The sequence below is a fragment of the Strix aluco genome, chromosome 2 (assembly GCF_031877795.1).
Source record: "Strix aluco isolate bStrAlu1 chromosome 2, bStrAlu1.hap1, whole genome shotgun sequence".
NCBI lineage: Eukaryota > Metazoa > Chordata > Aves > Strigiformes > Strigidae > Strix > Strix aluco.
The window spans coordinates 134,068,194-134,082,827 of record NC_133932.1 but is presented as its reverse complement, the minus strand read 5'-3'; the positions used below and the strand labels follow the sequence as shown (position 1 = coordinate 134,082,827).

Below are 14,634 nucleotides of genomic sequence, written 5' to 3'. Positions count from 1 at the left end.
CCTCTCTAATTAGTTATATTCAAATTCCTTTGTTCTTCAAGGTTCCTTTGAACCATGGCTAGAATAAGCTTCAAGTTAGCTCTGGAGACTGTTAAATGAAGCAGAATTTATTACTGCTTACTTGATCTTAACAGGGGTGTGTGGGAGGGTTTCCTTACCACTTTCCCATCCTTTCAATGCCTGCTGAAGGAATATTTTCCAAGCTATTCCCTCATAAACTTGTTTTCTCCCTCTCCTTTCTGCTTACCACACAAGTGCTAAGTGGCTTCAGTGCGGTACCTAAGTTCACATACGTCAGAGTTGGGTGTTCTCAGCTTGCTGCAATGGCTTTTCAGTATATTAAGGAATTTGACACAATTCAGTAACCACAGTACTTGGTAATGTATGACGTACACAAATTAAAATAAATTATTACATTATTATTTTAAATCATCATCATAAATACAACTGGTTGAGAGGTTAGATTTAACTTAAGGGCCTTCAGCAGGTTATTTCCTGATATATTCCCAGGCCTAAAAACATCATCCTCTTAAGACTACACAAACCTCAAGACAAATCCCTGTCTCGGTAAAGCTTATAGACACCACTTTACAGGGGCAAACTGCAACTGGTTTTGCCAAGTGCCACTACTCGTATCGTTGCTATTACCATAGTGCTGTATTTCTAAGATGCGATCACGGCTGTACACACAATACCAAGACAATGTTTTTGTGGATTAAAAGACACATGGAACATATCCAGAGGTGAAACGGTAACCTCTTAACTGTGAATATCTGTTATTTTTATTTTCTGAATCAGTGTAAACTTCTTAAACTGAAAACTATTTGCATGTAAGTGTAGCATTGGCATAGCCACAATTAAAATACCAATACAGAATTATGTACAACAATGGGATGCTATATTTTTACTGATGCATAACTACATTTTCATCTTATCTGTGCCATTCTGAGCACGTAGATATAAATCACTGCAATACTTTATTATTAACACATGCTACAAGAACTCAGTAGGGCTAGTGCTGTCTGAATACCAACCAAATCATAATAATTAAATCATATCCAGACACCTGATATACAAATGAATTGTTGTGTCTAAATCTGCTCAATTTGGCCCATTCTAAATCTCGTTATTTACTAAATAAATAAACTAAATCTCGTTCTTTATTTAGGGTCTTAATGCTCAAAAAAGTATTTTACTACTAGGTATGAAAGTGTATACTCTCTTACATGCAGAAGATGTTGTCTATTTTTAGAGGTTTTTTTTACAGAAGCCTAGGCAGACTGAAAGTTAAGCTAGGATCTTATGCAACTGCAATCTGGGCACGCACATTGGCGTTGGCCACAACACAGCCCAAGGCTCACTATAACTCATACCAGGGATTGCTGACACAACAGCTCATCATAACCGTATTCCAGAATTGCAGAATAATATAACGCGCATATTGTACCTTGATCAAATATTTTTCCCATCTGTCTGCTGTGACAGACTTCCCAATCTTTCTCATCAGTTTCAAGTGAAGCTCCACCAATTCTTTTGGAACTGCAGTATTGAGAGAGAGAGAAAAAAAGAAGTTATGATGACTGGTGCAAATATACTTCAATGTTAAAAACTGATAACACTGAAACACTGTGACAAATTGAAAAATTTGAATAAAACACGGTAACTTATAAGTCTACTGAAGAGCAGCCCTGCAACTGAGAGATGGAGGAAGGTTAATTTAATCGCATGGGTCTTTTCGTTTGCATTTTCATTTACGATGATCATTGACCTTCCTGCGCCCTTCCTTAAACTCAAGGAAACTCAGTGATGAAGACGTAATAATTTTGGCAGCATTAAAACAACAACTGGACAGGAACTACACCGGTCAGACACCTACAAAAATACTGCTGCGAGCAGCACACCTGCAGCTGCCTCCAGAAACGCCAAAGCCATCTTCTGCACCGCGCCTGGAATGTTGCTGAATCCAAACTATTTTTGGCTGGGCGCGTGGTATGGGAGAAATGTTCCAGAAACTTTGTCCTCACAGATGTAGCTTTGCTATATACTTACTCTCTTTTGTACTGAAGGGACAGCGAGGGACTCGAGATCTGGGGCTTGAGGGATGGAGGCCAGAACTGCTGCTGAGTACAGCTGCACCAGTGCCACTGTAGCATCAGTTTTCCAACTAAATTTTACTTATCTCTTAGTGTACACTCCTCAGATACAACTTCAACATCCTGTCTTAGCTCACATCTGTGATTTATAAATCAATCTGGCACCACCAAGTGGCAAATTTGCAGAACATCAATTTTATAAGCCAGTGAGCAGCATAACTTTTTAAAAATATGTAACTATTAATTTTTAAAGCAACTCTGCATGCCCAATGATGTGAACTTTCTCATTTGTAATTTATTGAGAAAAACTTCAAGAAATGAACTTTTCAAGCATTTTAACTTCTCTTTGCATACAATTTTATTTTCTGAAGGCATTTTCATCACTCGATACAGACACACTTTAAAAGTTTAAAACCCAAGAACTTCTGTATCATAATTTATGATTACAGTTTTTCTGGTGGTCCAGTAGCATTACTTGACACGGTTATAAACACCAAATGAGTTTGTCCTAAACTAGACACTACTGAGAAGCTATTTCTTTTACCGATCAATACATTTGACTATCTGTGTGAATCTTCTCAATATTTAACTTGAATTCACCTAACTGGTATTTGTCTTTCAATCAAATGCCTCTATAAGAGCATATGAGTTGGTAAAATATCAGCTTGATGAAAATGTTTGTGTCATTTCACAAGTAAATCATCACTGCTCATTTGCAGCCAGAAATTTAATACACAAACTCCATCAATAAATACACAAAGTACCAGCCTGGTACCCAAAAAGAGATCTCCCTCTCAATGTAGATAATTCATAAGCAACTCTAAACTAGCCCTGACTTTTTCTCTTTTACTCCATTTATATTATTTCCATTACATCCTGAAGAAACCTAGCACATCTCCTCCTTGGTCTTCCTAAAAATTAATGCATTTTGTAATTTTAAACTGCCACATATTTTAAAAGGAACAAGATCAAAGGTTTTAACCCTGATAGGTGCCAAGCACTTGGCACTAATAAAATTAAGCACAAAGCACTTTATACACATGAGCAATTCTATCGAAGTCAACTCATACAATTAAACCTCAGCTTGTGTTTGTGTGACATGGAACTGAGCCAGAGTATTCAAAATCTTGCTGGATCAAAGCTTTTGTTCTGCATCTTTTGTTTGTTTGTTTGTTTTTAATCAGATCTCTTTTTAATGGGTACATACTGATTGGAATCCCAGTTTAAAGAAGCATGGGGATTTGTTTCGAATAATCAAATCGCCAGTCACCACAAAAATCTCTGCACGAGTGTTAGTCTTAGAAGAAATGGAGAACGTTAACAATTCAAAAACTGGAAAGTAATTTTGCACACCCTTGGTCAGCACTTACTGTGATTTGTGTTAGTACCTACAGAAACCTCACTACTTTTCTCAGATTCCAGCATTTCAGCTCTTGTGTTTCTAGGATCTTGATGATGTATCGATGTGGTTATTTTCACAACTTCACAAGACATTTCAAACCCATTCACTGTTTATTTATTACCTTTTCAAGATGTTTTTCATGTATCATAACAATATTAATGACCAGATCTCTAGGCTGGCTTTTCTCCAGTTCCCTAGTAAGCGCTTAGGAGGAATCACACACTGTCCTCCTTGTTCTGAGGAACGAGGTGGGAGTGTCAGAGAAGAAAACTGATGTCCAGTTTGCAGGCAGAAACTAGGGAGTGTGTGAAGTGCAGCCTGAGCAGCCCAGGCGCCTGAACTACAGCAAGAGCAGAAGCCTATGGGGGCACTGAGAAACAAAGTAACTATACTGAAACCAAAGTAACTGTAAATAATATATGGATCACATGCAACAGTGTACACCTGACATGCATAGAAATACCAGCTCAGGAAGGGGTGGTAGGAAGGCTAAAGGGTGGGAGAAAACCCATCCTTTCCCAGAATACTTATTTGGCAAGGAGTGCACTAGTAAACGCAACTGATGTTTTAGCTGTCTCCGAAATGCATTGAACCTACATAATTTTAAATTACCTTTGCTCAGAATATAGAGACAATCCTTGACAAGAGTTCACTGAAGTGGGACATGAATAAGGAGCATTTTTACAACACTCTTCTAATCCTACTTGCAACATACCAAAGATAACGAACATGAGATGCTTTTGGGTTGTGGTGGTGCTTGGCTTTTTTAAATAACAACAGTAGACTATCATCTCCTTTGTAAAATATCATCTCCATTCAAGTGGGACCTGCATCACCCATTTCAGGAACTCGCATAATAACCTAACAATGTTTTGCATTTTTTAAAATTTCACATAAGGGAAGGAAAAATACACAGCATCTTTCTTGCATTAACAGCCATTCTGCGTAAGGTTTTGGCCAAAAAAGTGTGATGTAACATGTACAAAAAAACCTACATCTGAATGATATTCTCAAACTTCTATGAAAATTTGATCTCTCTGTAAAGTAATATAGTAGCTCTCTAAAACCTTCATAGAATACACTTAAGTGGTTGAGAAAACACCAGGACGCTGTGCACACAGCTAAAAAAAAAATTGTACAGCACTATTATAAAAGAAAAACTGTTTTACAGAATCAAGTATAATTAAACCATGGTGCCATCTGCTAGATATTCTAAAATATAGACTTTTCATAGGAAGAAGCCATGTGTCAGAAGGAATGAGTCACTGTATATACAATTATAAGGCTTCTGGTGGAGTTTAGCCAATTTGTTAAGTCCTGCACTTTCCTGGAGGGCAGACTCTTGTCTGGGCCTCATACAGTAATAGCCTTTGAACACTATTCTATCTACTCCAGCGTTTCAGGGAACAGCCCATACATCAGTCACACATTTCTAATAAATTTGGGAAAGCCAGAAAACTGAAATGGAAGAGAAAAAGTACCAACACGTGGAAAACCCATCATCTGGTTAGCAAAGTTATAACTTTCAAACACCCGCACAACCGCAGATTAAAGACCTGGCTGTGGGTACCCATTAACACCTTCCCATATAACCATAACCCCATTTCACCTCTACTTATTTTCCCTGCCAAAATGAATATGCTCACAGCTGAACGCTCACCTAAACAAAAGTGAAAGAAAGGAGGAAAACAGAAAATGTAGATGACAGACAAAGCCGTGGGTCTGGAGGGAGCATAGAGGGACCTTGATATTCAGAAAATTATTTCAAATACAAAACTTTTGTATCAGAGCAGATCTGGAGGGCTGGACACAGAGGGGGAGATCAGAACCACGGTGTACGCAGCATCCCTGGTACTGATATGGATTGCAAAGCCTCCTCTCTTACCTTTTTACCCCTGTACTCAGCACTGGTGAGGCCACACCTCAATTACTGTGTCCAGTTTCGGGCCCCTCACTACAAAAATGACATTGAATTACTTGAGCGTGTCCAAAGAAGGGCAACGAAGCTGGTGAAGGGTCTGGAGGACATGTCGTATGAGGAGCGGCTGAGGGAACTGGGATTGTTTAGTCTGGAGAAGAGGAGGCTGAGGGGAGACCTCATCGCCCTCTACAACTCCCTGAAAGGAGGTTGCAGAGAGCTGGGGATGAGTCTCTTTAACCAAGTAACAAGTGATAGGACAAGAGGTAATGTCCTCAAGTTGTGCCAAGGAAGGTTTAGACTAGATGTCAGGAAGCATTTCTTTACAGAACGGGTAGTTAGGCGTTGGAATGGGCTGCCCAGGGCAGGGGTGGAGTCCCCATCCCTGGAGGGGTTTAAGAGTCGGGTCGACATAGCACTTAGGGATATGGTGTAGTTGGGAACTGCCAATGTTAGGTTAATGTTTGGACTGGATGATCTTCAAGGTCTTTTCCAACCTAGACAATTCTGTGATTCTGTGATTCTCTCCTCCTTCAGAGATAAGGGAAAAGCACACTGAACCCCTTGTGCTGTGGGGACGATTTAGGGGGAAGGGAACAAGGAGTAACATTTTGGGATGCAACGGCTGCTGGCAGTTTTCACGAACACAAACAGGTCTTCCCAGTTATACTAGTAAAACCTTTTTCCATGATAACTTGTTTTGGCAAGTGAAAGAAAAAAAGTGACTCATTAGATATACAGGGCAAATATTTCCGTTAACAGTTTGCTCTTTTTTATCTTTCTCTCTTGACCAAAATTATCTCTGCATGCTATGACTTCACTGTCAAATAAACCCATGCTAAGCAGGTGGACAGCTGAGATCAACGGGATCATTAATAATCCCCCACCCCCCCTTCTCTTCTACTAAGGGAAGCTAACTCACAGTAACCTGTACAAAATTGATGTGCATTAGCTACTGGTACCCTGTGCAAAGAGTTTAATAGCAAGCAAATACAAGATACCTTCCACCATGTTCAGCTCCCTCTGCTGTCAGTGCCGGAGGGAGTTGAACTAAAGGCAATGCAAAGGCAAGAGCATCCACTCAGGCCCTTGATGATGAAGAGCTACGAACTACACAGCAAATTTACCACTTAGCCCACCACACACTAACCATGTACTTAATTCCCTTTACAGCAAAGCCCTTACACATAAATTTGCTTAAAACCAGTTGGGCGCAGCCCTTACGAAAGGCACAAGAGTACCCAACAGACAAGTGACCGCATTTCTAACATCTTTAATATTCTCCTCCATTTTTCTGTGCAAGTCTGAAGTCCCATGAGCAGTCTGAGGCAGCAACACTTTGTCTTCTAGATTAGTTTCAACCAAAGGTAGAGTTCCTCATCTGGTTCACTAAACAGCTAGTAAAACACTTGGGAAAAGCAAGGAAATAGGATCTCCAGCAGCAGCGCTGGTTTGTGCCAACATAAATATTCTTCTCTTGGAACTATCTAATTTGTTCCTTAACTCTTAGTATAAGGAAAACTGGAAAACCCTATAGTTGGGATGTGTTATTCAGAAGTTTATAGACCACAGATAAAAATGATGGCCTTGGTATGAACTTGGTGTAATAAACAAGTGGAAGGACAAAACTCCTAGTATGAGCCAGACAAGAACCTCTGACAGTGAACTTCTGACAAATAACTGTGGTAATAAGGAGCCCCATGTTCATGCAGCAAGCTTGGCATAAAGAAAAATTTGAAGCATTTGACCTCTATAGTGTTTCCCCACATGAAAAAACAGTAGTTCCTGTTCCAGAGGACGACCTAAAGATCTCATTTTCTAGCTGAGTCACTTGATGAGTATTATCATCCTACCAAGTTGTGTGCCCATAAAAAAAACAAGACACTCAGGAAAGGGGAAAAAAAAAAAAAAAGGTAACCGCTCTGCCTCCTGAGTGAATGAAAAGAGCAATCAAACATGCTGTAATTAAACCGAAGATCAAAACAGAAAGAACAACTCACCAAGTAGCAGTTTTACATCCTGTTCCTAGAAAGATTTTGGCAGGCATTAAAAACAAACAAACCACACTCACATTTAAATGACATTGTTATCCTAGGAAAGTACTTTGAAATCTGGATGCTCAGCAGCTATATCATTTTCCTACAAATATCTGAGTACCTTTATATCTCTTATCTGTACAAATACTTACTAGAAGACTTGCCCTTGGCTGGTCTACTCAGAGCAGATGCCACTCTAACATTATTCGGCAAAGTTAAGCTCTTCATCTTGCTGATAAATGCCCTCTCACCCATCCCCATGCAAGGATCGCAGCACACCACCTCTCTCACTGCTGCCTGCAGCTGAATTGTGACCAACGTGGATAGTGCTTTGAACTGGGACCAAAAACACCTTTTTCACCTCCAGTTCTTCTAGTAAATTCTGTCACCAGCCTAACAGACCTGTCAAGAGTTGCATACTGACTTCACTGCATTAGTCCTCACTGCAAATGGGAGGTGACCTTAAAATTCAGCTCTAATTTTAGCTATGAGATTATTTTCCAATATTTAGAATTTATCACCTATCTGTCAAAATTGTTACTGAGCACCCTTCCCTCCCATTTTTTTATTCTACCCTCTTCCACTGTCCACAAATCATTGTGATTATGCTTGTGCTCTCTAATGCCCACACTATTATCAGTCACCTTCTCACTATACGTGAAACTGAGATTATAAAAAAACCCATATGCATTGTCATCTGCATAACTCTTGAAGCTAAAGACCACAGCAATCTAAGCAAAATCCCCACACAGAAATTCGGCTGGTTTCCAGCAGTTATAAGATGAATCAGTTATAAGGTACCCTTTAGCAGTTATAAGATGGTTTAATTTTTCACCTAAATGACAAGTCCTCTCTGTTTCATTCTCTGGCTATTAAGATCCTAGCAATGTTGGGTTTTTTTAAGCTAATATATTAAGCAACAGCAGAAAGGTTAACAAAAGCAAGACTGATGTCAGAATAAAGCATAACATTTCAGAAGAAAAGCATGCTGTACTGTGCAGTCAAAAAGAAATGGAGGTAGAAAAGGAAAAAAGGAAAATTACTTTGAAAATAATGCAGGAAAAAATAGCACATGATTTATTTTAGAAACTGGAAATAGCCCAGGAAAGGAAAGACAGCAAGTAAAAGCCCAGTTTACTGCCTCAAAAAATGTACTGAATAAAAAATGGGCTCAAGTCCACAAACTCTGGACATGTGAACAGCCAGTGAGAAAAATCAGGCTGCGGCAACAAGCAGACTGCACTGAAACACAGGTACTGAAAACATCTGAAATTGTAACAAATTACCATTGTTCACAGTTAAATCATTTGCAGTGACCACACCATGCATTTCACCTATCTAAACTCAAGAGCATTTGACTTGCTGATCCTTAATTCATGCCTATGCAAGCACTTGACTCTGAAACTGCTGGGAACACAGCCTGTAAAAGCAAAGACACAGCAACACAAGTATCTTTCATTCTGACTAGTAAAAATCAGGAAATAAGATCTTCTAAAATGACTCTGGGATTCTCTTGCCTGCTGAGGCATCTCCGATATAACCAGGACTTTTAGACTATGAGCAGAAAATCCTCCTGTGTCTTTATAATTCTCAAATAAAGAGTAGGTGTGACAAAGGTGTAAAGTAACCACGAAGATGACACTTCCGTAGTGGACTCTGGAATGCTTCAGAGCTCCTCAGTGCAAGTATGCACTCCCATGGCTTCCCCATACACTGGGATAAGTCCACTTCAGAGAGATTTCAGTAGCTTGTCTTCCCCCACCCCCCACTGGAAGACGACCCAGGCGGGGAAGAACTGCAGGGGATGGCACCAGCATGCCCAGTTCGGGCACTGGGAGCCAGCCTCTGGAGCAGAACACACTTACCCACACCACAGAGATGTAAGATGTAAAGGTGCCCTGTTTTGCCTGGGTCAGGCATCAAGGTGTCTTACAGAAAGCACAAGCAGAGTTAGGAGCCCTAGTAAAAAAAAATGGGTTGATCAGATGGGGTTCTTCAACTCCACAATAGGAAATGGCTAAAGAGGCATGTATTCAGAAAGATCAGTAGCAAAATGCAAATTTACATCCAGATCTCAGTCTGGACGAAGGCATCTGCTGGCCATGACAGTAACAGAAGTTCATGCTTACTGGGAAGGATGTAAGTTGAGATGGCAACATTTACCTTTCGATCTAACACCAAGTAGTTTCATAGCCATTCAAGAAATGGCAGAACAGAATTCAATGCCTTTGTTCACTCTCAGAAGGTTCAAAATTACAACTCCCACTCCTTGGAGGGTGGCCCAGCCAGAAAGCAAGCAGCTAGAAAAGAAATGCAAGATTCAAGGCCTCAAAGAAAGGAGAAGAAAAGGAAGCGTGAGTCTAGTTCCTGTGAAAAAGAAGCCTGAGTTTTAGCCCCTACTCCTAGCTCCCAGAATTTTTTAGATATTTTGCCATTAAAAACTAGGAAAGGGCAGCAGCATAGCAGTAGGATTCATCATTGACACTTGAGCTAGCTCCATATAATCCATTTATGGCCTACAGTAAGACAGACACTTTTAGAAGAGTCAGCTCATCCTAAATATTGAGCTCTGCTAAATACATTTGGTGAGATTAATTCTGTTGTAGAGTGGCTGGCAAGTTTTTCCAGTGAAAAACAATGTAGGCAAGGTCTTGGGGATACAGGAGTATTACCAGTTACTGAGGGGTACATCTCGTTCTTAAACTGTTACCTAAGCTCTTGTGCTCCTGGTTAGACACAGAATTACCATTGTGGTTCTGAACTTCTCTAAATATGGCAGCATTTAACTTCAAGTGAAAAAGCACATATCCTGTTATATTAAACTAAAGTATCCTCAGTGGAGTGAAATAAGTGAAAAATCGAGATTAAACATAGAAACACAGAATTCTGTACATCAGCAGTCAAGGCTTCAGCTTCATCTAGCTTTATTCATGTAACAAATATAACAAGCTTCTTTTAACGTGTTCTGTTAGTGGACAAGCTGAATGCAACTCCTTTTTTACTTCATTATATGAAATCAAATATAAATGCTTAATTCCTTACTTTGTTTAGTTACTAGAAACACCACTTGGGTGTCAATTTTGCTAAATTTCTCAGGTACAGTCTGAAAGTTTTCTTCAACACTAACATAAGGAAGATGTTGAATATACTATAAAAATCCCTTTCTCCCACATCTCTCACTTGAATAAAAAGACAATATTAAAAAAAATCTGGGCAGGTTGAATAAAAATCACTTTTCTAAAACAAGTTTCGTTACCAAGGTTAGAGGTTATCATTCCTCAGCCTTCAGTGGGAGGAAAAAAAACACCACAGAACAGAGAGATTTATCTTTTTTCATATATCAGATGAGATCTGCTACAAAGATATTTCTGCCCTTTTTCGGTTCAACTTTAAAAACAGTGTGTTTTTTCTCTAGTCACTGGTGATCCAACCTGCACTTCAAGTAAGTCTCGTTTATACTCTGGGATTCACCACTTCATCTTTCATTTACACAACTACTTTACTGAATGATATCAACAGGTGAATGTTTCTTGGCAGTTTCTCTGTAACTGCCAAATATCAGACACCTTTTCTTGAAAACCTAACCTTGCAAACTTAGGTCTCCCCATAAAAACCATATTTTTAGTTTACTGGAACCTAAAGAAGTACAAGAATGTAACCATACTACAAAGATGTATATTTTATATTTTGCAAAACATTCAGCAGTGACTAACTTGTGTAGAAAAATTGAGTACTACTCAGTAAGCATTCAGCATTTTATAAACAGCAGCATTATGTGAGCACAAGTTTTCTTTAAGGATCAGCATATAGAAACTTTGAAGGTGAAGCCAACACAAATCATTCTGCAATGCAGAACTCACTTCCTCATCAGTTGGAAATAAGTAACTGCAGGTTTGTTCTGCTCTAAGGTAGTATCAGTTCATTAATTTATCAGCAGTGCAAGTGAAAATTTGAAATATTTTTTTAAAATACCAGATATCCAGAAAGAGACACACCACATTTCAGACACTTGGGCAAAACAGTTGTAATAAAGCAACATTTCTAGCAGCTGACAAAGATTTCCATGAAAGGCAGCAGTCACACAGCTGGATGAAAGTCATTCTACAGATGAATTCATGATCACAAACGAAAAATTGTACAAGTGTAATCCAATTAGCACAGAATTTGAGACTACTTTTAAATGGTTTCACAGCTAGTAGTTTCTCCATTATTTCTTAAGAAACCCAGGAAGCAAGTGAGAATAGAAATTTAAGAAGCAAAACTGTCCAAGACAGTTGCCTGACAAAGTGCTAGTTGTACATAAAAACACCGTGGAGTTTTTGACCAACTTTCTTAAGCTTAGGTCTAAAGTAAAGACTTACTTAGACTTAAAGAAAAAGCAAACGACTTATGTCCTCCTGCAAGCTGACAACTGAATCTCATACAAAGCGGGGATTCACAGAAGTTTAATTCCTTGAAACACCCAACTCTTAAGTATAAACTTCTATGAGCAAACTCATGTTTCGACCTGCTAATGCTATTAAAATATCTACCCCCGTTAACATAATTCTTTTAATTGCAAGAAACGGTTATAACTTTGGGGCTGTTGCAGCTTCACAGGGGTAGCCAAGACTGTTAGCTTTGGGGTCAACGGTATCTACTGTCTGTCTAGGCAGACTCAAAGCCACAGACCAGTTTGCCAGACTGGCAGCACCATTACCTCTCTGTAACTCAGGCTCAGTTGCCGCCAGCCACCTTTTACACAACTTTTAATCTGAGCTAGAAAGAAGGATGAGGGTAACAGCCTGAAGGGACACTGAGTTTCTAGCTACCATTTGCATACTGCCATCACTCAAAACTCACGTTTGAGATAGAAACCCTCCAACCTAAACAACCATGTGCAGATGTTATCAGGGTCGGGGAAGAGCCTGGCAGCTCGCGTTGCAGGCAGAAGGGAAGTGCCACAATTTAATGCGCACCTGAATCTTCCCACTGAACAGGCTTCCCAAAAATTCAACAGTATCTGAAAATAGAAAACCTGTGATATCAGAAGATCCTTCCCTTCCTGTACGGCACAGGTAGAAAGAAAGGAGAACAAATCTTGGCAGCACAAAACGTGTTTGTGCACAGCATTTGGAAAAGAAAATCACGAGCCACGGTGCGATTCATCCCTTTGACAGTGACCACCATCTGCTGCTTCAGAACATGGGTAACAAAAACCCACAGCACACGTATGAAATTACCTGCCCTTAGGTTATCTTTAAATCCTCTTTTTGGTTAGAACCTGGCTTAACTTAGAAGCAAGAAACTTCATGTTCTTAGTTTTATTTTTAAATATTTTCACTACAACTCAATATTCATTAGTGTCTAAATCTTTTTGAGCTCTTGCCTCAGTTATAATTTGCAGCAATCAATTGTAATTACAGAACACGTGAAAGGCATTTAAATCTGAATTACTTTTAAATTTCACTCAATACACCATTTTTCTGGTTTTACAATATAAAAGGAATGCAAATCTCTAGGACCTTTGCTTTGTATACTTCTAAAAATCTCCTCTGAAGTTAATAGTACCCTTTTTTAAAACTTTTTTTTCAGAAACTTTCATACAGTCCTCCTTAGTCTACTGATCTGTCTGCACTGTCTTTCAGATGGAGCTGCCACAGCTGAGCACTAAAATCAAGATGAAGGCCATCAAGCCACTGACAGAACTAGAGGTACACTCACATACTCAAAATAAAATATTCCCCAAGTTTACATACGATTCTCAGCCCATTCTTCATGATATCTGGTATTTTGTTAATTTTTAAACTCCAGCTCCACATTAATAGGGGTGCTTTCCTCTGATGTATCATGATACTACCTAGAATATTTTGTAAAGATAACAGCTAATTTTAAACATTCTGGGATATATTCATCATAAACATTTTCCCTTCTACTGCATACCTATAACTCTGTTTCATTTGCAGTTTCGTTGCCCATTTGCAATACTATTTTATCCACCGCAGTGTTTACCCTTAGGCTGAACTAGCCATCTTCCACCTTGATCTTTTTGAAAACTACTCATCTCCTTCCTGTTTTCTTGGCAAATAAGATTTATTACCCATGCTGTAAAAAAGAAAAGAATAAATCTAGGAATTCTACTTTATTTATACCACAGTGACCCCAAACTATTTCTCTTTTTCTAACCAACTTCCTGTTGCTTAATCAGTTGAAGGTTTCTGATGATGCTTTCCCTCTCAACTGATGCTGACTCAGGTTCAGTGGTTGACTTAGCTGGAATGGTTGACTGATGCATTCCTCAATGTCCCTCTAACCCTCTGCCAGGGAGGGTTATCAGGGATAAACAGAAAGCAAATCCACTCCTCAGCTAGTCCTAACTTAAAATCGACAGCATGAACACAGACCACTGGCAACATCAGTTTGCATTAGCATGGGCTGTAGACTGCAATGGCTAAAAACATACTCCATGGCTTACCTGATTCCTCCTGCCACAAAGAATAATGTCAAAGAAAGGGCAGGGCATGAGAGTTACTATTTTGGTCATATCAGGTAAGGTTGCTGTGGAACAGAAGTCAGCTACTTTAATCAGTGACCTCCTTGAAACACTTCGCATCTGTATGCAATGACTGTCAAGCATATTCCATTTATCCATGCTTCAAAAGAACTACCCATGCTTTCAAAAAAAAAAACAAAAAACAAAAAACCAAAAAAACAAACCACAACCAAACACCAGGATATTTTTCTTTGGAGAATAACTAATACAACTATCAGAACTATGAAATTACAATTTCATAAAGTTTATCAATAACAGATGTAAAAGCTCCTTGCTTTTGATTCCCTTAATCTTTGTGAGACTCTTTAAAAAAAATGTGCTAGTCACTCTGTTTTCCACTTCTGTACTCTAGTATGAGTTTGTATATTTTTACCAGCTGTATTTATAACTTTTTCAGAAACCTGAATGAGTATCTAAGCCTAGCAACTCGGCATGCTTTCACATTATCAGTGTGTTCCAGTACATCATTTCCTAACACGTCACTTTTATCATATTTCATCTTTATTGCCAGAAAAGCAGCATAACTGGAATAAGATATCACAAATTAGCCTAATAATGACACCTTATGCAAAGAGTTATTTAAGTTCTCAGCAATGTACTTATTTTAATCATTGTTTTGTAGCTGATGATTTTAGACACCCATGTTTTATAGA

The 14,634-nt window shown here is 39.0% G+C and overlaps 1 protein-coding gene across 1 annotated transcript in view; it reads right to left on the bottom strand.

Annotated features, from left to right (window-relative positions):
• The window catches only part of RSF1 (remodeling and spacing factor 1), a 68,952-nt gene that overhangs the window by 43,869 nt on the left and 10,449 nt on the right, over window positions 1-14,634 (bottom strand). Inside the window, exon 2 of the mRNA XM_074816432.1 lies at window positions 1,448-1,539. Within this exon, the coding sequence (XP_074672533.1) occupies window positions 1,448-1,539 (92 nt within the window). The remainder of the gene's footprint in view (window positions 1-1,447; window positions 1,540-14,634) is intronic.